At 38.8% G+C, this 27493-nt stretch overlaps 3 protein-coding genes and 1 pseudogene across 3 annotated transcripts; 1 reads left to right on the forward strand and 3 right to left on the reverse strand.

Annotated features, from left to right (window-relative positions):
* Positions 1-2516: 2516 nt before the first annotated feature.
* LOC145888608 (choline/ethanolamine transporter flvcr2a-like) lies at positions 2517-4182 on the reverse strand. The gene is made up of 2 exons (XM_082979400.1): positions 4129-4182; positions 2517-3902 (listed from the first exon to the last, which is right to left on the reverse strand). The coding sequence occupies exons 1-2, from the start codon at positions 4180-4182 to the stop codon at positions 2517-2519; spliced, it is 1440 nt and encodes a 479-aa protein (XP_082835526.1).
* A 7258-nt stretch (positions 4183-11440) lies between these two features.
* Positions 11441-14601, reverse strand: LOC145888617 (DBH-like monooxygenase protein 1; annotated as a pseudogene).
* Positions 14602-15669: 1068 nt separating this feature from the next.
* Positions 15670-19783, reverse strand: LOC145888626 (DBH-like monooxygenase protein 1). Its single transcript, XM_082979422.1, has 15 exons — positions 19700-19783; positions 19420-19530; positions 19141-19290; positions 18807-18900; positions 18242-18423; positions 18081-18161; positions 17891-17989; positions 17679-17781; positions 17440-17609; positions 17207-17301; positions 16877-17033; positions 16666-16796; positions 16415-16511; positions 16097-16195; positions 15670-15882 (listed from the first exon to the last, which is right to left on the reverse strand). The coding sequence occupies exons 2-15, from the start codon at positions 19474-19476 to the stop codon at positions 15670-15672; spliced, it is 1728 nt and encodes a 575-aa protein (XP_082835548.1). The 5' UTR covers positions 19477-19530; positions 19700-19783.
* Positions 19784-23001: 3218 nt separating this feature from the next.
* Positions 23002-27401, forward strand: LOC145888636 (DBH-like monooxygenase protein 1 homolog). The gene is made up of 15 exons (XM_082979434.1): positions 23002-23109; positions 23379-23489; positions 23850-23999; positions 24195-24285; positions 24424-24605; positions 24733-24813; positions 24889-24987; positions 25050-25152; positions 25345-25514; positions 25641-25735; positions 25867-26023; positions 26170-26300; positions 26584-26680; positions 26942-27040; positions 27171-27401. The coding sequence occupies exons 1-15, from the start codon at positions 23065-23067 to the stop codon at positions 27399-27401; spliced, it is 1842 nt and encodes a 613-aa protein (XP_082835560.1). The 5' UTR covers positions 23002-23064.
* The last annotated feature ends 92 nt before the right edge of the window (positions 27402-27493 follow it).

Genomic DNA, 27493 nt, shown 5'->3' on the forward strand with positions numbered 1-27493 from the left:
ACCGGCACAAAATGAACATTATCTTGTCATTAGACACCTTTTTTCCGGGACGGTTCAAAAAGTCATATCTCGGTTTGTTGTTTTTAGTGTCGTCGCCCACTGGCGAAAGCTAGGTTACGTAGGCTTACTGGAAAGTAGGTTGCAAACATAATACAACAGGCACAGGATGGCGAAACAACAACGTGACGTCATTTGCGTGTGGCAAAGTTCTCCGCGTTACAAAGTTCAGCCAACGAAGAAGGGAATTACCGCGCACTTTTTTACATTCGCTTGTGCAATATTGTCCATATGTTTATGACGTAATGTTTATGTAATTTCATAACGCTATTTACAGTTTTCGTGTTTTAATTTAATCGAACAAATAAAGAGTCGATGAAACTCTTTTTTGCAGCAACATGTATTTAATTTTATTTTGATTTAAAACAAACAACAAAATTTACATACTGAGATTCGAAAAAGTCAAATCCAACAAGCTTGATTTAAACACGGTTTGTCTGATAAAATCAATACGTTTCGTATCGTATTTGAATGGTTCAAAAACTACAGAAAAACCTTCATTTCTAATCTCAAATGCCACTTTCCAAACCTCTTTTACGCGGTCGTAAAACGTGTTTTTACAATAGCACAGCAATACAGAAGACTTGCCCATATTCTACCACAGTCTGGTTTGCGGCTCGAATGAGCCAACTTGTTTATAACATACTATTTCATATTGGGGTAGCCTGACAAACGTTTGTGACTTCTGGCCAACGGAAAGGCATGACAGACCGACTGCCGTGCGCCAAACCACCATGTAATCGGTTCGAACTCATTAACGAATCAACGCATGCCCGTATAAGTCGATTCCACATTACTACACAGCAATGTTTCCATAGTCAGACGGGTTTGGATCATTAACGGTTGGCGACAAACGAGGACAAACAATGTTTACCGCGGAACAAAGCGCGAGAAGGAAAACCTGGGAAACGACTGCGCCTGATGCTGTTTTTCGTACTAGTTCTATCCTGCCAGCATTATGTGTAACAAAAATATTATATACATATATATATAAGTCCATACAAAGCTTGATAATGAAGTTTAAAGTGATAAAAACAGGAAACGCTTTATTTATTACTGACACATAAAGTTGTGTGAATATGACTAATTTTAGTATCTGATAGACTTAATTTGCAAAAACTGGACCAATTTTCAATGTTTGCAAATTCATTTTGTATCGTACATAAAATACAAGCGTAAATAGTGGGAAAAAACACTTAATACCAATGCCCCCAAAATATCCGATTGCTGTAACACATGAGAAATATAATTCAGCAGATTTATTGTGACCTGACACCTAACCGCAATATTTCTCCAATAAACTAGACGAGAGTGTTAATTTGCTCACGTAATAATTACCGCCGGCGACGTCTGGAAAGCACAGTCTTAATGATCGAGAGATCAAACAAGTAACATGACACCAGCATTGGTGCAACAGTGCCGGTTGTGCACGGGCTCAGCCCACTTCCTTACGCTGAACACGCGGCTGTGGCGCAAACGTGGTTTGTGTGATGTGGGCGTAAAACAGAAAGAATGTGGTGAAACTAATGACGAACAGCATGCAACGTGCTCATATCGGTAAATATTTATGCTTGGTCACCGTGAAAGATTGTTTGGTGTTTCACATGACCACTATAAACAATGTTGCACACAATTGGAAAATGACATTCTAATTAAATTCCTTGTCGGACTTCAGTACATAACTGTTGCAAACTTTTGTTTTATGCAATTTGGCAACAAAAATACTGTACCAATTTATGATTTATGGAAGACAAGTAGCTTAAATTTGTGCAAAAGGGTTTTGTCACGGAAATAAACCAATAGGCGTGATAAGCACGCAAATAAGTTTTGCTAATGTTTGTATTTGTCTTTTTTTATTAAATATTGATTTCTGTGAACAAATCTTTGTAAATTATAGTTACGCTAAATGTGCTACTGGAGCACTGATGATCATACGCGTGACTTCTGGTCCGTAGCTGACAATTCTAGAATTAGTTGTGTGCATTTATAATTACATCATCTGGCTTTTGTTTTGATCACGAACAGAAATCAGCTCCCCGTGAAAACAATTTGAACTAAAGCTACATCGAACAGAAAATCTATGATTTTGTTGTTGCCTTTACTTCGCTTCGCCACTGATTTCAAATGAAGGCTAAAACTACTTCGTGTCAACTGCGTTGCTAGAAGCCTAATAAGTATAATGGTTCACAATGTTGCTAGTCCTTTTGTTTAAATTTAGATTTAAATTTGCGACATTTCGTACAAAGCTTCGTACATCCTAATACACAAAACACTTACTTTAAAACACAAAGGCACAACTTATGCGTATGCTGAATGCTGTAATTTCCAATAAGGCGGAATCAAATTAAAGTTGAAACCTGTTACGGCATACGACTCAATACAAAACGATACGACATGTGTCTGCATGCTCTCCAAGTGTTAAAATAATGCGACAATATTTGTTCACCACGCTATGTCGTTTAATCCAGGAGGTGTCTATTTTCAATATTGTTGTCTTCCTTCGTGATTCCAGAATCAATAAACATGCAGAGGATGGAACTTATGATCAAGTTGGTGGCCTGAAAAAGCACCAATCCTAGCCCACCCAAGTGTTTAAATACGACGCGCCCGATTTTCCCATAGAATATTCCCATTGGTGTGGTAAATCCTATCAGCCAAATGCTGACAAACATTTCGTCTGCTCGTGAAGTAACTGTGGTCACCATCTCGTAAATAGCAACCATAGCAATTTGGGTAAAAAATCCCAAGGCCACGTTACAGAGAAAGATTACAACAACTTCCATGAAAAATACACTGGTTGCAATGCCTACAGAAGACAAAGCTACCAACCAACAACTGATTAGTGCTAAGCGTTTATGATTTTGACACTTGTTTGCAAGTTTGGCCGCAGGAATCGTGGAAAGAAGACCTCCGATAGCGTATGAGCAAACAACGTATGCACCCAGAGCGTTGGTATTGCATTTCAATCCAGTTTTTCGCGAAATGACTTTAAAAATTTGCGCCATCATCGTGAACTCCACTGTCGGTGATTGAAAGACTATTCCGAAAACAGCGCACAGCAGGAGAAAGCTGCAATTTCCTAAAACGCACTTGGTTTGTTTACAGAAAGTGATTGAATTTCCTTTACATTCTTCTGTTTGCTTTCTCGCCTGCACTTGCGACGGAGGGTTGGGTGGCAGGCTTGAAACCGAAACAGCAATTACTACAAGTATGATGAACGCAACTGCACAACAGCAGCAGTATATATAGAACAGAATTCCGCGATCCTTGTCGATTGTTGGGCTTCCATAACCCAAAGTTGCGTTGCTGAATGTGGAAGACAAAACCGTGGCGGGGATCACAGCTCCGACAGCGTATCCAAAAAACAAACCCATAACGTTAACGCTAATCGCTGTTCCTACCTCAGTGTCAGCGAACCAAAGATCTGCAAATGTTGACGGAGAGGCCATTAAAACCTGCGCCGCAAAGCCATTCACAGCCTGGCCTGTAATGGCAAGCCAATATAGTTTGTCTGACAGCATGGAAATAGCGAAACAGGCGAAAGCAGATGTCAAAGCAAACGCACAGGATATCATTAGCCATCTGAAACCGATGAATTTACGCTGAATTAGCCAGGCTAGCGGAAGAGTAAGGATCACAGGTGCTACGTCAAATGAAAGGGTCATCCAATCAACTTGGGTATGGTTGACGCCAAAATAGACGACAAAGAAGTTGCTTATCTGCCCGAAACACGAATACGAAAGTCCCGAGAGACATTGAAGGCCTGTGATTACAAGCAGGAAGAGCCATCGTCTTTTAAACAGCTTTATGCTACTACAGTTATATGTGTTTTCCATATCAAGCATCTGTTGAAATACAATATGTTTTCAAAATATCCTGCGAGACTATGTGAGAAAACGCTCTTGCGTTAAGATGAAATATTCTTACTGTTTAAATAAGATCTTCCCTGCTTATCAACTAATATTTTCTCGTTTCGTTTTCAACGAGAATGTATTGCATATTTTTTATAAAACGTAATGCATGCTTTATCTCAGACACTTTATTCTGCAACACCTGCGTGTTCAAACAAACCTGTTTGAGGGACTTTACATCAACCTTTTGTTGACGCCGGTATCTTACACTCATAATTAATGTTTGGGTCTCAACAGGATGTAGGAAATTGTTATTGCGCTTCACGCACCTATTTCCTGTTAATTTCAATAGAAGCAACATTATGGGCAACAGGCTATAATCATTTCTGAACGTCCTTTTTTTCTGCGTTTCACAGCAGCAAAACAAGGCGACTAACAGGGGAAAATTAAACCACAACTACTGACGTCCTCTCATATATTAAGCTTTATGATACAACGGAGCTTTAAACTGACAGCACATTGCATGGACATTTGGTAATGATTATATAACTCTGTTAAGATAACTTGCAATAAACATTCCTTTTTTGGGAACAGGATATGTTGTGTTGTTAATCCCAAGAGATGTAGTTTTTTTTGAGTTGGTGTGTACAGACTGTAGTTATTATGTATTAAGTCGTTTTTTTGGTGTCGGCTGGTGTAGTTGGAAGTTTTTTTGGCACAGTTACTTTTGGCTGTGACGTACGAGAATTCTCTGGACGGGAGTTCTGTATATTTTTGGAGCCACATTGTCGCATGTTCTGAAAAACGACTTGCTGGGAACTCAGCCAGAAGGAGCTTAGTTGCATTATTTCCTGTTTCAAAGACCGCCCAAATCACCGCCCAAGTTTAAGCAATTGGTATATGGCGACGGTTTACTGTTACCTTTGGGCTTGCTTTTCCAGTCTTTTTGGAGAAATTTTTTCACATCGGTAAGATATCAAAGAGTTGCAATAAATATTGCTATGGATTTGTACAAAAAATATTTTTGCCAACTATCTTCTAATCGCGGCTAATTCGTACTGCTAATTTAACAATTTCCGAGATAATATGCACCACAGTTGAGTACATGGTTATCGAGTAAACAAATAAATTGCGCGCAATTTCCCCCTTAGGAATGCAATTTTAATGTGTCGGAGACTGTGAGTTTCATTTTTTAAACTGTATAACAACTAAATCCTTCAACGGTATAGAAATGTCCTGTGAAACAATCTAATCCCTAAAGTGGACAGAATCTAGCCCTTGATGTGGCACTGTCTTAAAACCAGCGACAGCAATTATAGCGGATAGCAAATACTTGAAACCAAGTGTTTCTGATTACCGTCAGTCGGTTTATTTTTAAAATACAAAAACTCGATTTCGCCTACTTAGGCATCATTAGTTTCAGCAAATAAAATGCAATAAAGCACTCGAAGCTACCTGTACACAAAATAGGCAAGCAAATAAAATAAAATATAACCAAAATGGTGAACACCGTGGCCCCTATACCACTGCATCTACTCAACTACGAACTGCACTATTGTGCAAGGACTTCTAACACCGAAGGCAGAAAGACAAGGGAGTGCGAATCACGTGAGCACGTAAAAGAGTAATGACGAGTCGCAGCATGAACGCACGACGTCATTGAACAACATTAATAAGCAATGGTAAAAGATGTACTTCATCCACAAAAACACACAACAACATCAAGCAAAACTAGCAGCAATTGCTAACGAATTCGGGGGAGGATCATTTTCTGAATGTTTATTGAGGCTTGTGTGCGGTTCAGCCATTTTGCTTTGCACACATCCAGCCTTTCGGCCATTGTCTGTTCTACGAAACAATTTAGTGGTGAAAAAGATACAGGAGCATGCTTGCTAAATTTTAGTTGCGTTTAGAGGACAACTGAATGGGAAGTTGTTATATTATAAATTAGGATTGCATTGTTCAACTAGTGATGCCCAAAGCTGCTGAGGAAATGCCAACACAATTAAAGGAGCAAGATACTGCCTAAATTTGTGCCCTTTTGACCAAGCATTTTGGCTATTTAGATGCTGTTTGAAAAATGGTTTGGGCCATTGTGTTGACTAGCGAGTTTTGATCAGCTTTCAGTTTCGCTGCTTTCACCTGCACTAATACCCCACAAAAGTACGTGAACTAACACGAAACATGACATACGAAGCAGTGGTTGTAATATGTACATTGTTTAATAAGATGTATTTAGAACGCAGAAATATGCAGTTTTTGCAAGAAACTTAATCTTTACATTTGATACGATATCGGGAAATAAATGTTTTTCTTTCTAATACAGCAACATAAATGTTCAGCAGGTCAAATTGAAGTCTAGCGAGTTCACATTATAAACAAAAGCTACATCAGGTGACTCATAATTGTGCACAAAAGATTAGCGTACGATATCAGCTGAGCTATTGTTGTAGTCATGGTCCTCAGTTTCAACCACTTCGACGGTTTCAGCTCGGGCATTGTATCTGGCCATTAGATTGTGTCGAGTGGTTGTATTAGACCGTGACGTTCCCGTACGTAATGGCTGTGTTTTGGACTCAGAATTTCTCATGCATTTTGACAGCAAGGGATCCAGTACCTTTGCGTAAAGCAGGGGGTTGAGAGCGCTGTTAATTGGAAGCAATAGACAAGCGCTCAACACGTAAGCATCATCAGACATCTTCACTCCTACTACACTTAAAAATCCCATGACACAAATCGGAATCCAGCAACAAAAGTTGGTTAATATCAGGACGGTGATCTTTCTTTGCATCTTTGAGCTGAAGTCATTGGTTCGCGTTTCTTTCTTGCGATTGCTTTGCTTGAAAATAAGCAAATAGGCAACCAACATATACATAAATAGAAAAAAGTTGGTTGTGATAAGAAATGTTGAATATTCCCAAGCAAACTCTCCGGGCATTGCATACAAACGAGGCATACAAACACTCGTTTCACTGTAGTATCCAAACTCTCCATTTACAGAGCTACGGGGAAATGCATTTCCTAAAATACGCCTAACGTCGTGCCAAGACTTTGGCTTGGAGTGCGATATCTGTTTGGCAAGTAATGTCATGTTTTCCCTTGAAACAATGTCCGTATCATAGAAGTTATTCGGATACCAAACATCAGTGACAAAGTACTCTGAAGTCCCATTCAACAAGGGAATGATTGCCAGCAAAACAGCTAAAATCCAGCAGAATACTCCAGCAACAATGATTTTGTATGCTTTAACATGCCTCATCTGGAATGGTTTGTAGGCCAGTAGAAGTCGAAATGTAGTCATAGCTGTCATAACAAAGGCTGAACCTTCCGAGGATAAAACTGCCAATGCTCCAAATGCAGAACACATATTACTGGACCTCCACTGTTTGTCAAACAAGCAGTATGCTCCCGAATATGAGGTTGCTTTTATAACTATTGCCAGAAGATAAACACCCATTAGAAGGTCGGCAATGCCAAGATTTAGAACAAACAAGCTAGTGTTAATTAAATTTGGTCGTTTTTGTTTGATTAAACCACGGCTGGTTGTGAAAATTACAATTATGTTTCCTACTAGTGCACAAATGCCTGTTATCCAAAAAACAGCTTTATACCAGCGGCTGGCAATCATTTCGTTGACATTGGCAAAAGCATCACCTTTCAAGTTAACGCATTCGTCACTTCCGTCTGCACAATCTTTTATTCCGTTTTGCACTAGTCTTTTGTCAATAGATAGGGGTTGTTCGTTAGTACAGTAAAACCGGGTGCTTTCACATTTACACTTGATTTCATCTGATTTGTCGTAACAGTCAACGATGCCGTCGCAAACGTGTTTCTTGTCAATAGAAAACCCTACTTTATTCTTGCAATGGTAGCGGACACTCTTACATCGACTCAAAAACTCATCTGACTTGTCGTCACAATCAATTTTTCCATCACACACTTTGTGTTGGTCTATGCTTACTTCGCCACTGGCCAAGCAGGAAAACCTATTGGGGCAGTATGCTTCACCAATAATTCCAAACTCAAGGTCACTGGAAGATCCATCACACCATTTGGAATAGTAAAACTTGGCGTGTTCCCTTTCATAATATCTGAACGACATTTTCATAATTGTATCGCATATGGAGTCGTTACTGGAAATTTGTTCAGTGTAAATTTTGTCGTCGGCCACACATTCATTTGATTCTTGTGTAATTGAACAATATTTCGTATTGAGTTGATTTGCGCATTTCACACTTGTGTTGCACAACACCCCCTCTTGGCCCACGCACGCTATACGGTCTTCACAATTCATTTGTCCGAAGGGACAATTTCCTCGTATGTTGCGACACAGCGTTTGATTTGCACACAGGCATTCATCAGAAATGTCAAAGCAATCCACAATACCGTCACAAACTTGATTACTTGACACTATCAGCTTTCTGTCCAAACATTGAAAACATCTAAACTGACCATTTTGGAAACACATATCAGAGTTGTCAGAACATTGGGCAACTGAATCGAATAAGTTGGATTGGGGTAAAACGCAAACGCCTTTTCGTGCAGTTCCAGAACATTTAAATCCAAACCCTTGACGAAGCTCGTCACTTTTGTCGTTACAGCTTTGGTGATGATCGCTTTGTCCATCGCAAAAGTATAACATTCCTATGAGCTGCTCATTTTCACAGAAAAACACGTCCCGCCAAGCATCTCCAGGATTTCTACAAACTGGTGTTGTACACACTACTTTGACAGGATCGCAGGAACTTTTGTCAGTAGTGCACCTTTCGTCCCGAACACCATTGCATTCTAAAGGAGTATTCCAATGACGCACAAGGTTTCTGACTTCTGTTTCTGTCGGGCATGTTATAGCAATTACAGAATCACATGATTGATATGTGATGTTAGAGGCCGAACAAACTTCTTCACTAGTACCAGAGCAGTCTTTTTTGCCATTACCTATCATGTCAAATGGGATGCATTTTTGATTTGGTGAGCATCGTTCGTTTAGGGGATCACATGATGGGCATTTTACAGAAGTGCCAGAGCAGTTGCATGCATAATGAGTTTCATCAGTATTGCTATCACAGTCCGGTTTTCCGTCGCACACCAAGGATCTATCAATGCAGTTCAAATCCTTTCCAATGCACTCTTTCGATGCAACACAAGCACATTCAAACATACCTACCGGACATGTGCAATTAACCTCATCACTCCCATCGCCGCAACTGTCGAATTCATTGCAACGAAAAGATTTGTTGATCCAACCGTGGCGATAGGTGCAGTTCTTTGTTTTGTAACAAGCACACTCAAACGTATCAGCTGGGCTTGTGCAATTAATCTCATCACTCCAGTCTCCGCAATCGTTCAATCCATTGCAGAACTGGTCATAGGCAATGCAACCATCATGTAATGGTAAACAGTTATTGCTTCTGTAACACGGACACTGAAATTTGTTTTTCGGACAAGTTTTGCAGTTGACTTCATCACTCCAATCTCCACAAGTATTATCCCCATCGCATACATGTAGTTTGTTGATCCAACCACCAAGGTGGGTTGTGCAGTTTTTGGTTTTGTAGCATGCACACTCAAACTTATCAGCTGGACGTGTGCAATTGACTTCATCGCTCCAATCTCCGCAGCTGTTGATTCCATTGCATTGCAGTTCTGTTTTCAGGCAACCTTGTTGAGTGCAGTTTTTGGTTTTGAAGCATGCGCACTCAAACTTATTTGCTGGACACTTGCAGTTATTTTCATCACTTCCATCGGCGCAATCAATACGTCCATTACATTTGTCACGTTTCTGTATGCATCCCAGCCCTCTGGTGCAGGTGGTGTTAAAACAGTCGCACTGAAATCGGCCGGGGGGACAAATATCGCTCAGCTCATCACTCCAATCTCCACATGCGTTGGCCCCATCGTGCACCCACATCATGTTAACACATCTCGATCGTTTGCAGTTACCGGTCTTGTGACAGGCACATTCGAACATTAATGCGGGACAAGCGCAGTTGGAAGAATTATATGGCTCTTCACAAACCGATAAATTTTGCTCTCCTGAGAAAAAAAAACGGATTATATAACTGCTCTCTTGTTTGTTATGCGGTGTTTTTTTTAGTAGTTCTATTGGATATAACAATAATTTGTTGAAATAGTGTAAGAACTAATGATGCTATTCTTAGTGAAGCACAATTTCATCAAACAATCTGCGTTTAGACTTGGTCTTTTTCTAGTAATAAACATCGGACAACGTAAAAGTTTATCAACTATCAAACACAATTTAAATCACTTACGCAAATCAATCTTAACTTACTTGCAATAGGGAGCGGGGCCAGACTAGTGTTTTCACCCGGGCAATTACATTCCGCCAAACCGATGAACAGAATCACCACAAAAAACATTTGCATTTTGTTTGCACTTTTTGATGTTTAGTTTAAAGATTACAGTAAGTTTCCTGCAGTAAAAACGAAATTTTGCATCAGATTGAACCGATAATACTGCCTTGATTTTGGCCTGACATCTGCCTCAGTTTACGAGAGTTAGACAATGCCATATTCTTTACATCGCAAATTTTGCTTAAGGGTCAATTTCCTGTTATTATCATTCTGGACAACCTTTTAGTATTCTGTGAGGTCAAAGAAAGTTCTAAACTACGTAAAGTTAAGACTCCATTGTTCCAACTGCACAATGACGAAAGGTTAGCAAAACCGTTCATTGTTCGTAGAGTTTTGGATGCCCGAAAATAAACATCGTTCGAAACGTCAAGCAAAGTTAAAATCCGTAAGGCCTTTGTTCAGTCCACTGCTCAGCTGCAACGACGAAGGGTTATCGCAGTGTTACGATCCTTGTCTTGCGAAAGTATGAAACACAAATAATGCAGAACAATGTTATGAAACTATCAGAAGTTTCAAATTGAAGTCAGCTGATTTATTAGCAATATTAAAAAGTCGATTTCGCATGCACGGGCATCCTCAATTTCTCATTCAAATTGGTGTCGGTACAATGGTGGCACGTTTTATTTGTAAATAATATAGTAAACGTCATATAAGTTCGTAAAATCTTGTTCTAATATGACGAAACTCAAATCTCATCGCTTCCCATATCACCCTTATTGAAGCGTTAATTTTTTGGCAATTATCAAGTTTCTTATTACGTCTCGTTAACACCAGCTAGTTGCGAGTACTCAATGCATGATTTCCTTGTTGAATGCTTGCCGTGCGCGCGATCTCATGCGGAAGACATCTCCATGAGACTCACACATTCCAAATACTTGATTGTACTCAAAACATAGGCAGCTGTTATCCAAGGATAATTTAAAAAAATGCAATTGAGTTTGTTTTAATAAAAAATCGAACCATGGATAGTGCGCATGTCCTTGTCAGATCTAATATAAAAACGATAAAACGACTTGCTTTGTAGCTGTAGAGGAATCTAGCCCTCGGTTAGGCATTGTTTTATTATCTGCGACAGCAAATTACTTTGGTTCGCATATATCATGAAGCAACAAGGCTCAGATTGAAGTCAGCAGATTTATTTGTAAAAAATCGATTTCGCTAAGTAAGCATCGTCAGTTGTGTCAGTTTGTACACCTTTCCAGTTATGGTTTCCAAAATCGAGGTTTCATTTACCATGGACTTGTGGTGGCCATGATGTCCGCATAACGCGCATCTCTCGCATGGGTAGCTGCCCGCAGTATTGTTGCTGTCATTATTTAATGCAAGTTGTCTGTAATTTATCGGCGCCCACCCATCGAAGCCTGTTTCTCAGTGACATTCGTTCAACAACCGGAGACAAAGTCTTTAGATGTTTGTGAGGCCAAATGGCTTCATATGACGCAAGCATCTATAAACATCCAGAAAATGAATTTACCGAGAATTAGATAATTTTTATTGCATTTCGATTTTACCTTTTACTAATTATATCCCATTTTCAGTCGCATTCATTGCTTCTGGCACACTCGTTTGTGTTTCAGGTTTTTACGATCACGTGTGAGCGTGTTATTTCCTTATCTCCGCTATCACCTTCTGTAGGTTCGTTACTACACTGTAGTTCACAGTGTGAGCTTGAGGTGATAGCGTAAAGAAAAGACTCTCAGTTGCAAGGGTGATTTTTGTGTGCATTTTATTGCTTTTATTATTACCACTACGTAATTTTTGCAGAAACTGACGATGCTTACTTAGCGAAATCGATTTTTTACAAATAAATCTGCTGACTTCAATCTGAGCCTTGTTGCTTCATGATATAAACGATAAAACGAACAATGTTTGCACGCCAGAATTTTCAACCAAAGGCGCAAAATCCGAGTAAGGAATTAGAAAAAACAAGCTTCAATCGAACAATATTGTTAATATTTATATAAATGTACATATAAATGTCAAAAGTCGTAGCAAGCAAGTGGCTGTGCATCACGACGCCAAACACTGTAACGGATTCCTGATTTTCATGCTCTAAATGCTACAAGCAACCACAAACTGATTATTTTTTGGAAAAAGCAATAATGTAAATCATAAGAAAAAATATAATTTCACCGACTTACATTGGTAAGGCAATTACTTGAGCATTCTCCACGACTAAAAAAGGACTCAGCATTAGGCGGAATAATTTGCTGAAAACCATTGACAGTGTGACCAATTTCAAACATTCCGGCATCGTTTTCTCTTAATTCGGGAGTGTAGTAAAATCGTAGTCCGAACGAATCAGTTATGTCTGCAATTTAGTTTTTTTTTATGCAAGTGGAGCTAAGAATATGATTTCTTCTGTGAGCTACATAAAGATGGTCACTGTTTCTTTGTTTTAATGAAAATATTTCAACTCATATGCAGACATACCAGATTTTACAAACGTTTTTATTAAGTGCCAACTTACTTGTCTTGACTGCTGGGTTATCGTAGTGGGTCTCCAAGACAACGTACTTCGGAGCGTCTGGAGTTCCCAGCGGGAATCCAGTGTGTGTTGGAAAATGGAAGGCCTAGGAAACAGAATCGTTTGAGGATTTCCACTCATGCAGTAACAAGCTCGGTGCTTCCGATTGCAAAGAGTTTCTAAAACTTTTGATTGAAGATCTCTAAAATTTGCAAAAACACCTTATTTTACTTACCCCGCCCCCAATAGCCCAGCCCATTATTGGAAATTCGCAACTGGAAAAGTCAGGTGGCATGTTGGTTTGATAACACTCCTCGTCTGAACCATCCATGGTCTGGAAGAAAATGCAACGAGACGGGCTAAATCTACTTTAATAACAGGAGGAAACACATAGGGTCTGTACTTTATCATAGCGTTCTGTGCATTAGAAATTCATCGGTTACTAACAATGTTGTCGTCATCGGTGTAGTGTTGGACTAATATGTGATGTACGTTAAGCTCGTGTCCAAGCTGAATAATCGGTTCCACCTAAAACAAGTGTTGTTATTTTGACTGACAAATGACGGTTGCAGTATGAGCACCTTGACTATGTGGTGTTTGGTGCAAGTTCAGGTAGTTTCGGAAGACGTCCGTTGTAATAGGTGTCAACAGCAGGCATTGCAAAGTTGTCAGTTAGCAAGTCGAAACTTAAAAGTCTTTCTTTTTCTGGAGTGTTTTGCTCAATTCGTTTAGGCTCCAAAAGGAGCAGGCTTTTAACCCCTACACAAAATCGCAAACACATCTACGTGACGATCGCCCAGTAAGTTGCCAAGACAAACCAGAAGAAAGTGCATAATGTTTCTACGTACCAGTTATACAACTAAATTATTGTAAAAAATCTTTTGGTTAGATAATATGTTTACTGCGTTGGGTTCGTTCCGAATGTTTTCTATATTTGTTGATGGTTTGATTGCAGTGGCGCAACTAATTGAAATATTTAAACAACATTATTTCATGAACCTCTTCGGAGATTTCAGCCCACCTCTCCGTTGTGTATGATGATAATATACCGTGGTTAAATCATCGTCAGTTGGGTCATCTACATCCCAAGCGAATATTATTTTCATTGTGTTGGACTGCGGCAAAATACATCATTTCATTATGGGTTTTAAAAAAAACTGTTGCTGAAAAATTATAGCTTGATTTGTTTGCAGTTAAAGTTCTCAACCAATGCTCCTTGATAGTTGATGTCATTCGAGATTTTGTGGTCATATGAATAACTGTAATAGTTAAACCTTATATTACACATATGTTTTGCAATACAACGTTATCGGAGTTTCCATTTTTGAAAAAAGTATTTTATGTTTTGATATTTTCAAATTTTTGCTGAAACCCAAAAAAATTGTAACGGAAAGGTAAGACCAACCGTAATACCCAAGTCCTCACTGTCACAGGTGACCAGATGACGTCGAAATTTTATCAAAGTCCATCCTGTCTTGTTTAAAACCTTCTAACAAATTAACATACTGAGTTGCGTCCGTGGGTGGGAAGCCATTTGACTGCAGACCATGTCGATCCTGTGTATTGTACATTAAATGCAACACAATATTTGCTTGTTATATTATAGTACTGCTTTCGGTAATTTAGGGCACGTTGGTAATAAAAGTATGATATTATGAAGTGTAAACTTGTACATGTTACGGCTAGAACAATAACTGTGGCTTACCGTCACAAAAGCGTATCCGTTTTTCACCCGTCCTGCTATAATGTCCTGCCATTGACCCCGTGGGTGAAAAGTTTTATTCTTGCAAAAGCAAAGAAAGGCAAGTTTTTTACTTACTTCAAGCAATGGATAGCACATAGGTAGACTCATATGTATGGTAATATCGACATAAAATCAATCACGCCTGCAACATTTGCTTTGTTTGTAAGTGCAACGAAACGCCAGCAGCAAACGACACGTCACCACATACGTCAATTTAGCATCTAGCTAACTGGCACTGCCTCGATCAGTGACTTAACTGCGGTTTTTGTCACGCGTCCGATAGTACTCAAAAAAAGATGAAAAAATCTCAGTCACAATGACCTCAAGTCGTGAGAACGTCGCCGTGCCTCAAGTCGTGAGAACGTCACGCTTGATCACTGGCGTTGCTTGTGAGGTGACAAAAGAAGTATTTACCAACGCAGCAAATGCCCCATAATGTGGTTCGTAATTTCGCAAAGTTGCAGTGTTTTTTTCACTTTTTGGTGCAGTTTGGTGGCATGATTGATTATTTTGAAAGTGGGGCCGAAATCAAATTTGGGTGGGGCCGATGGAATCGACACTCAACCATGCAAGTTACGTATCGTGTCACGTGACCACCATCTAGTTACAAGCACGCGAATTCGAAGATATTTCTAACGTAATTATCGCATGTTAGTCGTTGTGCTAAATTACAAAATATTGTATTTATTGATTTACTGTCTATTTTTACAATGCATGCATATCAAGGTTATATGATAGTAAGAGTTATTTAACCTATCGTGGCGGCACAACCTGTTTTACATACTTATTAATGTAAATACCCACAATGTCTAAACATTATCACTGAAAACGTCCTGAAAATAAATGAATAAATTATAACATACGGTAATACAAATTTATTGTCGACCAAATATTATACAGTTGCCAGTGAAATTAGCAATTAAACTTATGCCAATATAAATCATACGAACTCGCTAACACTTATGGTTTTGAAATTAAATGTTTGTTTGTATTTTTCATGTGCGTGGAAGCTTCATCAAGCTTTATTCATACACTCAGAACAATTAATCCAAATTAAACATAATTTGTCTGTCCTAAGAATTACTGAAATAATGAAGAATGAAAAGGAGCCATAAGTAAATTGCTATTATAAGATCGTAAAACTTTTGGTTTGCAACTTCAGACATGAGAACAAAATTATCTGGTGGAAATCATGTTTACTAACAGAGAAAGGCATAAAATGACAAAGGTTGTGGTTCCTGTGGTTTTTGATGAGCCACTTGTCGTGTCAATAGCTGTTTCAGCTGATTGTGTAGTGGTGGAACTGTCAGTTAAAATAGATTCTGAACAGTTGACGGAGTCTTCGACGTACGGAAACTCAATTTTGGGAGGCTCGACGTTATAAGTTACCTGCGTGCGCAAAGGATTTTATTTTAGACTTATTTTGACCTAAATTATTTCTCTCTGACTTTTTTGGGGTTGTCACAATCTAAACAAGGCACTCGCAAATAAAGAGGTTTGAGTTGAAACACCTTCGGTTTTTATAGTTACACCGTTTTGTGCCATTGAGATACCAATTTTAATTATTTCAGGATATAAACTCTTTAAAGGTTCAAATACTCACGCCAGGTGGGATATTTCCAGTCGAATAACAATACTGTGACCTCATCATAGACTCCTGCGCCAGACTCAGTTCATCGGCTGTTTCCTCGTTCCATGGACGCTTTAAACAATACCTTAGATTATAATGCTGATGGATAGAAAGCACCGAAAACAGGCCTCCAAGCTTTTTCATTATGTTTTGCTGTGATTTCAACAACCGTTTTGTGATGTCAACACACAAGTGGACTTCAATGATATTTTACCTGGTCAAATGTGATGCAAAGTTATTGTGGAACAAAATGTGGTTGGTAATTTTGCATTTTGAGGTGCAGTTACTTACCGAATTGACAACTTCAAATGCAGTTTGGTTGGCGTATTCAGGTGGAGCAAGCACCATAAAATTCTTGAGGCTAGGAATAGGATCATCACCAAAATGTCTGTAAAAATTATTTGGCCAAAATAAATTATTGAGTAATGAACGTTGACACATCGAGTTAAAGCAGTTAACAGACATTATGTAGTAGCGAACCTACACTAGAGAGATGAAAGACCGAGGATATAAAAATGTATACGTTTTAAACATATTCTTACTGGACTTGAGTGATGCCAAAATAGGCCATCAGCTTGTACAAATCCGGACCCGTCTCGCAAAACGCCAATTTTATCTTGGGATAGTAGTACACGTATGAAAGGCACATTTCCTTGTCGGTAGACAACCCACCCTAACAAACACAATATCATAAATTTGGTTTCGTTATTCAATACAGTTGTAAACGTAGTTTATTATCTAGTGTTGTCTTACCATTGTTATTTCAGTTCTCTGTTGTGAGTTGTAATTGCAGACCATCTGCAATGAATCTCCTTTCATGATGGTTCGCTCGTTTGCCAATTGCCTTGTTTCCTGAAAGTTAAAGTCGTACGATGTGTCCTTGGCCAAAAAAGGAAGTTCCGTGCCATTCCTAGACCATAATTTTCTTCAATTAATCCCATGATTATGAACGAATTTTTTTGAAATATAGTGTGGTGGTCGTAGTATGACACATTGTTGAAAGAATAAGCTAGATTTCTCATTGCACATAAAAATATTATATTAAATATAGGATAGGAGTAGCTCAAAGCTCGTGATTCCCACCTGATATGCCTGAGGAGAAGTTCCCTACCAAGCAGGTGGCTATGTAGCAAGACACCAAAAACATTAAGCGAGTCTTTACTTTCGTGCTCCAAATGCTGCATGAAGAGAAAAACCAATTAAATAACTTTTCAGAAAAGGCATGTAAACAAATACGTTTCCTTTACGTAAATATGCAGTGTATATACGCTTGCGACAAAACAAAAATTTTTTCAAGAAAAACATTGCTGAAGTACATTAGAAAGACAATTGCTAGAGCATTCTCCACGATCAAGAAAGGACTCCGTGTTTGGGGGAATAACTTGCTGAAAACCATTGACAATGTGACCGACTTCAATGACACCGGCGTCGTTTGCTCTTAAATCGGGTGTGTAGTAAAATCGTAGTCCGGACGAGTCCACTATGTCTATAAAGTAATTTTTGTAAAGGTACAGTAGCAGACATGAGCTATGTTTTTTCTTTTGTACAATCTAACCTGTCTTGACTGCTGGGTTATCGTAGTGCGTCTCCACAACAACGTACCTAGGAGCGTCTGGAGTTCCAAGCGGATACCCAGTATGTGATGGAAAATTGAAAGCCTGTAACAATTTCGCTTATTTATTTTGTTACTCTTTGGTATTTTGGTGTAAGTACCAAAAAACTGTTTGTCAAGTCCGAAATGTTGTATTAATTCCAAACTTTACCTACCCCACCTCCAATAGCCCAGGCCACTATAACAAAGTCACAACTGGAAAAGTCAGGTGGCATATTGTTTTGATAACACTCCTGGTCAGTCCCTATCATGGTCTAGAAGAAAACACCGGTGTATAAAATGCTTGCCAAAACATGCACATGTGATTGGATTGAAATTTAATTTACAGCAGCGAATTTCACTTACAATATTGGCGTCATCAGTGCAGTGGTAGACCAAGATGTGATGTACGTTGAGCTCATTACCCGGTTGAACCACCGGTTCCACCTGAAACAGTAAACGTTATTACTGGCAACTCAACAGCACTTCAACTGCAGTATAACGTGTATTTCTGATATAGGCTATACCTTCACCATGTGTTGTTTGGTTGCGAATTCGGGCAGCTTCAGAAGTCGGCAATTATAATAAGTATCAACTGCAGGCATTGCGAAGTTATCGTTAAGTAAGTCGAAAGTCAAATGCGTTTCTCCCTCCGGGAATGTGGTTTCGTCACTTCGTGTGGGCTCCAGAAGAAGAAGACTCTTAACTCCTGCAAAAAAATACACACGTACCACAATTGTACCAATTTACCCCCAAAAAATCTTTTTACTTAACATAACGCAGTTTGTGTCCATATGTTTTTTTATAAAAACGTTTGTTTCAGCGCTGATACGCACATCTTTAACGTTACGACGTCTTAAAAGTTACGACAGGTCAATCATTGTCTGCATATCATGATGAGGACCGATCCAATGCAAACGCATGGCTCATTAATATCTTTAACGGGCGCTATACGAGGAGAGGTCAATAAACTTTTAGAGATTCCTTTGTCTGCCACTGCGGCATTGTTTTCCCTGTGTGCTATGGTATGTTTTCAGGGGGTAGATCGCGCCCACCTGTATCATTGTGTGTCATTGTTTGTTGTAGTCTTACCTCTTCGCTGTGTAGTGTGATAATCTGCCATCGTCATTTCCGCACCAGCTGGATCATCGACACCCCAAGCGAAAATAATTTTCATTGTGTCGGCCTGCAGCAAAATTCATGTATGATGTCCACTTTTCAAAAAACGAATCTCATTAGTTTTTAAACAAAACAACCACTAACAATCACGATTATGGCTACATTTCAGGAAACGCGGTAATATACACTACACAATCATTTCGCCCACAGCTCAGTCATCATCATAAACGCAAGTTGTCTTTTCTCATTTCCAGATTATTTACAAAATACATTGAAATTCAGAAACCGTAACAAACAAGTAACTAACTGTAATATCAATATCCTCGCTATCGCAGGTAACGAGAAGGCGGCGAAACTTGATCACAGTCCATCCGTCCTGTTCAAATCCATCCACCAACTCGACGTTTTGAACTGCGTCCATGGGTGGAAATGTATTTGTACTTAAACCGTGGCGATCCTGTATGCAGCACAGTATATGTCAGGCATTGTCTCTAATTCGGTTAGTTTTATATTTTGCATAAATTATAGTAAAATTAATTAGGGACCTTGATGTGGAAGCATTAATATTACTCCGCCCATAGCTTACTGTCACAAGGGCGTTTCCATTTTTCACCCATCCGGTGATGATGTCAGCCTTTATCATTGACCCCGTGGGCGAAAATCCAATACCTATCCAACCAGTTGTGTTCCCATGCAACTGCAAAATGATAAAAACTGAATTAGGAATTTTGGGCCCTAAATATCTTTAAATTAAACTGAAAAACGGCAGAACAATGTCATACGATTGCAATGACAAAACGACAAACGCACCAGACACGACTAAAAAATAGTAGGCCTATTTTGGGAATATATTCACTGTTCGTTACCTCAAAAGTAATGCAAGATTCGTTAAAATTCCAGTACAAGTGTAAAATCTCCCCGCTGTCTAGCAAAGCATTGTGGTCAAAGTTTTCTGTTGTGTTCAATTGGCACCTAACCAAGGCGGCCAAACCTAATATAGTAACAAGCACGCGTTGTATCATTTCTAGTGTTTTAACTACACCTAAAAAAGAAACGCCTTGGCTCAAAATAAGATAATGTAATGTTTTCATACAAGCTACAAGTAATTATTGAATCAATTTTGTTCGCTTGTCAACAAATCTAGATGCTCTTATAGGTAACGTTATTAGTAAAAAAAAGAATAAGGCTCTTTGTTACGTTAACCTATGCGAAGCTGAAACCTAAATAACGGCGATACAGTTACAGGATACACTACCGATTTTTTGTTATATTTTATTCAGGCATGCAGCCAACATCAATGTGCCGCCTCCACGACCGTAAATGGCAAATGTCGAAAAATCTCAGTTTTTACGCATTTATGTGACTTACGAAATAGTCACGTGGCACGTAAAAGTTCAAAAAAGTTTTCCTTTGCCAGGAGATTTGATCAGACAAATAAATGGGTAAACGGCGCCGTAAAGTTTTATGACGTAAGGGCATCACGCCATTTGCACACGCGGTTGCACGTGATACTCGAGAAACGCCTGGAGGACAAAATCGGATTATGTTAGACATGCTAAAAAATCGATGGATTTAATATAAGTTGTTTCAATATCGAATTTAAAGCATATACCGGTTTATAATAGTATATAAATAAAAAGAGGAAAAACCAAAAGTGTTGGGCACTGTGCACATGTTGGTGTATTTTGATTCAACACCAATTCTAAAGTTGGAATTATTTCTGCATGGCGGTCCGTTTTGCAAAGTTACTCAGTGATTATACCAGGTCGCCGACAAACAAATTAATCTTGCAATTTTCCCAAATGACAAAAATTTTGCTTTTCGTTAAACAAATGCTAGCATGACACGCATTGCATGTCATACGAAAATGTATGTAAAATTAAGGCCAATCATTTAGCAGTGACATGGTCTGAATATTGAAACCATCCAACGACCTCTCGTTAGTGTCAGGATACAGAACCTTCCTTAAGTTTTGGGAGTGATCAATACTGTTTCCGTCACGCGCATATCTGTAATTATTAACTTCATCACGTGATGGCTGTGATGTCTCTCTGTGTACACAACCTAAATAAACTTAGGAGGAAAAGCGAATGCAGTTGTTAAAAGATCCAATTGCTTTTCTGAAAAATACAATTAAAGTATAAAATTTTTTAAATCTTTTCCACTGACTCATTCTCATTTTTATAACATTTATTGCGCGACAGGTTTTTTTATATCCCTTTGTAGGGGATACGGAGGTTGGAATGTGTGACAAAGTTGAAACCTTATTGTGTTAAAAGCGAGAGTGACGAAGTTGGCGCGTTTTTCTCCCTGCATGTTTGTCAAACAATATTGGGACTGCATGGATAGCGAAAATAGCACGATCACGAGAATGCTAAGAGTAATTGCATCACATTTATTGGAGATGCGTAAAGTACGGCTCAGAGAGGGTCACAGAAATAAGCGTGTCAGCAAAATGTTAAACTTAATTGTTTCTAAAGTAATAGTTCATTACAAAATAGATCCATTGCGTGCAAACATAACATACATTGAACAAGTTATTTTTGAAAATATAGCTCAAACAATATCCTATGTCGACAACTAAAACATCCTTAACTTGACCGCAGGTAAAGGATAAATATGCTTCAGCAAATCTATGTTTAAATTCCAAGTTCGATCATTTGGGACGATTAGTGCCATACAACTTTGTCTGATTGGTAAAAAATAACATATTTAGATCCCTTTCACCCAATCGACCTTTGGTCTCACGATGCGACTTTGACCTACAGGTGAACTAACCCTAGTGTTATCGGCGCTTATCCTGTAATGCAAGCAAGGCAAAAAAATCGTTTTATCACCCAATGTTGAACGTTGATTGTCGAGAGTGCGTCGTTTTTATACACATAATCTGTTTGCATTTGTTCATTCAGTGCAGTGAGTTGAGGCATTACGCAAAGGTTTCCCAAGTTTCACGATTATTATTTTTGTTGCATATGGCCATGTCGACATGACGGCGGTTAACATTATGCCAGTTGTGAATAGGATATGTGCGAACCTTAAAGTGCATATGACACGTAAAAATCAAACATGTTAATAATCAAACTAAGAAATGTTCATAACTTTAGAACATTTCGACGACTGGTTTCTGATACGACGACTGGTTTCTGAGATACAGCTGATCAAAGTCGCACTTTTGCCGCTGCGAACGAAATCATGCGAAAGCGAGATATTGTTGCGTGACGTCATAGAAGGTGCTTCGGTCGAGCGCGAGTGCTGGCAGCAAGCCTTATGCGTAGAAATGGAAAACATTGTAAAACTGATTTAAGCATAATATTGCATTAAACAGGGGACAAAAAGTGAACAAGTGCAATAAACGGATTTTGATGTTAATTTAAGCTGAAGACAGATGGCCGCTGTTCGACCTATTATGTCTAATTTAGTTGTGCAATAATAAAACAGTTACTGGAACAGGGTGTTCTTGTTGTTACAGCATTTATGATCGCAAACGTGATACATGAACTTTTGAAAACACGACAGAGACAAACCATTAGTTTAGCATTGTCGTTTTGTCCACTCACAGTTATGTCGTTTCTGCTATACCCTATGGTCTTCCGTTAATTAGGGACGAATAAGCCTTCGATTCGTGACGTCACAATGCCAAATTTTTGTGTGATGCAAAACCCTGTACTGACCTTTAAGGTAACGTAATCTGTGGATTCTCCTATGTTTGAAACTATTCGATATCTACAAAAACAGGCGCCTTCTCCTATCTAAACAATGCATTTTTTCGACGCAAGCGCCTTATGTGATGTCCTTTTCTCCTCAGCGCAAAAGGTTTACGATTTTTGGTCGCCGTTACTTTTCGTGCAGTTTTCTACATTTTTTAGTTGACGTAGAACCGTAAAACTTTGGATATATGTTTGTTGTAGATATACCTTTAGTTTTACGCAAAGTTGTTATGGCCGTGGCATATGCACTTTAAGGATATGTGTGAACGACAGCTGGACTATACATTTATGCGAAAAAAAAAACGATTTCTGACAGATCGAAAATACAAACTGTTATGGGTTTAGACGGTGCCTGACAAGATTTATTTGTGCGTTTCGTATTCATGTCAATTAGGTGTGAAAAAGAAATTATGAGCATGTTTTTGAAAACTATCGCGGTTTTGTGCCTGGCCAATTTGGCCTCATCCCAGCCCAACACAACGGAGATCTTTGAACACAATGCTGTATTGGACAACGGGGAAGTCATGCACTTGTACTGGAAATTCAACGAGACCTACATTTCATTTGAGGTTTACCGAAATGCTGTTATTTAAATTTCCATTCATTGTATTGTTTGTTTTTTATATTACATCACTTCATGGTTATATCGAGTATAATTCGTTTATATTCGATGAAGTTAATGAATGTCAAGAGACAAGCATGTTAGTGTGTACATCAACTATACTATATATTTTAATCGTCTCTTATTCGTACCATGACTTCCTATTACATGCAGTTTTGCCTTATACATGTTTCCATTACGTTTTCACGAAGTTGCACTTCAACGTTTATCCGTCAGATACACGGTAACACCACGGGTTGGGTTGGAGTCGGAATCTCACCTGGAGGTAGCATGGCGAATTCTGACATTTACGTAGGTTGGGTGAAGAATGGAATACCAACTATAACGGTAAAGAGATATAGCGCGAAGTGTTTATTTAGCACTAAAAACTATTGTTAAAATATGTTTAGTTGTAACTTAAACCTTAAATAGTTTACTCGATGAGCTAATCCGCTTCGATATTTTGTTTGCAAAGTAAACATTTGAGTGTTGGGTAGTGTTAGCACGCTATTTGCATTTTAAAGTAAATATAAACCAACGCAATAGCTGGGTTTGGACGCATTTCCCAAAGAACATTACGACATGTTTAAACACAAGAATTCGCCGCTTCTGTTCCACAAACCCATTTACTAATCAAGAGTTAAAAAAGCTGCATTTATAGTTTAGGCCTATAGTCTGCACTACATTTTCTATGTTATTAACTGAAAGGATCGCCATGGGCTGGAGACCAATGGCCTTCCTCCGTTAGACACAATTGGAAACGTCGAGTTGTTGGAAGGTTTTGAGCAGGACGGATGGACTGTGATAAAATTCCGTCGCCTTCTCGTCACATGCGATAGCGAGGACTTGGATATAACGGTTTGTAAAAAGGCAATAGCTTTCAGGAACCAAACTAAAAATGTGCACCGATGACCAAACAGTCATTCTTGTGTTCTCTAACGTAGTGTGGCGATTTGATTTCGAGGAATAGAATTGACATGGTAGATACAATATGAAGGACTGGAATTGGGATCTTCTTACCGGTCATTGTGCATAATATTTTACAAATTTTAGGCTGATACTTTGAGGGTGATATTTGCATGGAAAAGTGACGATCCGTCTGGAGATGATTTAGCTGATGGAGATTATCACGGGTTAACTCGGGGTAAATTACACTTCATTTTCAACTATTTACTTAGTTAAAATTGTATGCATTTGTATACCATTGTATACAAAGCGACTGGTTTGTTCATAAAATCATCATAGAATTGTTCCTTCCCAGCATCAAATATACTTTTACAAGGTGTAAAGAGTTTGATGCTCTTGGAACCAACAAGAACGGACGAGAACATGTTTCCGGAAGGTGAAACGCACTTTACCTATGACCTGGTCAACGACAATATGCATGTTCCTGCTGCGGACACTTATTACAACTGCCGTCTCCTGAAAATGCCAGAACTCCCGACAAAGCACCACTTGGTTAAGGTAGAACAGTTCCACAAATTGTGCATTACCAAAAATATTCATATACCTAGCTCTCGTGCGGTGATTTTAACCTCGATGTACTTTAATTGAATGTAAGTTCACAAACACAACTAAGTTTTTCAAACAGATTGAGCCGATTATTCATCCAGGACATGAACTCAATGTGCATCACATGCTCGTTTATCAATGTACAGACGAAGCAAATATTGTAAGTATCTCGCAATACCTAATACGTGTTTGCACAGTTGTAACTCAAATTTCACATTCCATGTGTTGGTTGTAGACGTCTGTGGATGTAGACCACGAATGTTACCAGAGCAACATGCCCCCTGAGTACCAGAGTTGCCAATTCGTCGTGGTAGCTTGGGCAATAGGCGGCGCAGTAAGATCCTACATCACAATTTAAACAAAACTTTGTACTAAAATGAATTGATGGTGTTTCAGGCTTTTTATTATCCCAAACACACCGGATTCCCGCTGGGTGTTCCTGGAGCTCCGAAGTACGTTGTGTTAGAAATGCATTACGACAATCCAGCTATAAAATCCGGTTGGTAAAATTTATTTCGATAACTTTTTCTGCTTTCTTAACTAAGACACCATAGTTTCAAATACATTTTACGACTATTTTTATGGAATAACTTTTGAATTCATAGCCCTGTTTTTATCAGAGGTTTTTATGTTGTTTTTCTCCTCAATACAAAGGAACAATTCACCTTACATTTCTTTACAAAAATATTAGACATCGTTGATTCGTCCGGCTTGCGACTTTACTACACTCCCGACCTTCGGGTTTACGATGCCGGAATAATGGAGGTGGGCCACATTGTCAACGGATACGGTGACATCATCCCTCCCCACACTGAGTCATTCCTAGATCTGGGCCAGTGTTCCAGTAACTGCCTGAGCAATGTAAGAAAGGCATATGAGCGACCTGAAGGACTTGGCGCGATGCTAAAATATGTACATCTCTTTGTAAATACGCGAGCCATGCTGCTGTGACAAAATTTTGAATTTATTTTTCATTTGTTGTCACAGCACATCAGGGCGCAGGGCCATGAATCGATCAATGTGTTTGGAGTCGTGATGCACAGTCATCTACTTTGTAATGAGCTGACACTTCAGCACGTCAGGTAGCTACTGCTATTAAATAAGGAGATTGATGCAATTTGATTAAATGTTGTAAGATGTCATATGAGAAGGTAAATATCTTCGACCTAAGCAATGAATTTACATGAACATACATCAAGCACTTTACGCACAGAAACGGCACCGAATTGCCGAATCTAGCTAAGGATTCTTCTTACGACTTCAATTTCCAAGAAGCGAGGTTTTTGCCCGAAGAAAGGCTTATTGTGCCTGGAGATACAATGCAGATGGTTTGCAACTACAACTCTCTTGAAAGAACAGACATAACAATGGTAGATTTACATTTTGGGTCTGAAACACATACATATAGTACACAAAAAAGGTTTAGGAAGAAACAGTCTCTGACTTTGATCACCAATTAACATGTTTTTCATAACACAGTACCTTATAATCCATATGCTGAATTAATTGTATACAGGGGGGATTGTCAACCAAGGAAGAGATGTGTCTTGCCTTTGTGTATTACTACCCCAAACTACCACTGACTTTTTGTCAGTCTGCACCAAATTACTATTCAATGATGACGTACTTCGGTATTACTGATTACGAGTAAGTAAAACGTTTATAAAAAACCATGAATTTTTCTGCAACGATTCGAATCGAGAGATCCTGCGCAGAAAAAGAATCGGTAAAAAAAAATTAACAAAAAAAAAAATAAACGCATGGAGTGGCGTAATTTACACTAATTTAAAACTTGAAACAAGTTTTTATAATTTACAATGATCGTCTATAGCGATATAACAACTTATCAATCACGAGATTCTCAGCGGCCTACATTAGGTGTACATTTTATTTGAGTGTCAGCATTTTCAAATATATTTGTGTTGCAAAGATACACCGAAAGCGATGGACTACCAAACCTACACGACATATTCGTCACCTCCCCTCTCGAACATGCAAACAAAACTGCATATGAAGTTGTTAACTCGGTAATTCAACTTTTGGTTCAAACCACCGCTTTAAGGGAGAATTTGCAATATCTTTTGTAAAATATCTTTGTCTTATCACTGTAGAACAATTTTAGCCTATATCATTTCAACTTTACAGCAAGGTAGAAAACGAATGTTTATAATTTGGCTAGAAAGATGTGATACATTTTTTCAAACAACATCGGTTTAATACGCGACATGCAAATCTTAGAACCAAGTTAACATTAATGCTCTTATCTTTTTTCTTTAATTGTAATTCAGCACCATTGGGATCAGGAATCAGCCGACGAATTCAACGCAGCTGTCAACAGCATGATACAACAGCAAGTATGCTATGCTCCAGGCCCGGCGATACCTGGGGTCAGTACACACAGAATACAGATTTCAAAATTATTGTTAACGGTGCAAAACTAATCCGCTTACAAAACTAAACCTTTACGTACGATTTTTGCAAAGCGATGCCCTACACTGTAATTCATCTGAATTGCAGATAAGGCCTTTGATTCCACCCCTAAACATTAACATACCGTACGTTCCGTTGAAAAACAACTGTTCCGACTCATCATCTACGACTGACTTGGCCCATACCACCTCCGACCGTCCACCCACAACGACTCCGCTAGGTGCTGTGGAGACGACCAGCGCCGCTGCAATGATTTCGGGAGCCACCTTTTTTATGCTTTTGTGTCCCCTTGGTCTTGCGAAATTGATGTTTGCATAGAATAAGTTTGCAATACATTGCAATGGCTAGTAATTTTTATTAGATTTAAGTTTAAATTTTGACATCAAGCGAAGAACTCCAAGAATTATTCA

Source organism: Ascidia mentula, chromosome 1 (genome assembly GCF_947561715.1).
Source record: "Ascidia mentula chromosome 1, kaAscMent1.1, whole genome shotgun sequence".
Classification (NCBI taxonomy): Eukaryota; Metazoa; Chordata; class Ascidiacea; order Phlebobranchia; family Ascidiidae; genus Ascidia; species Ascidia mentula.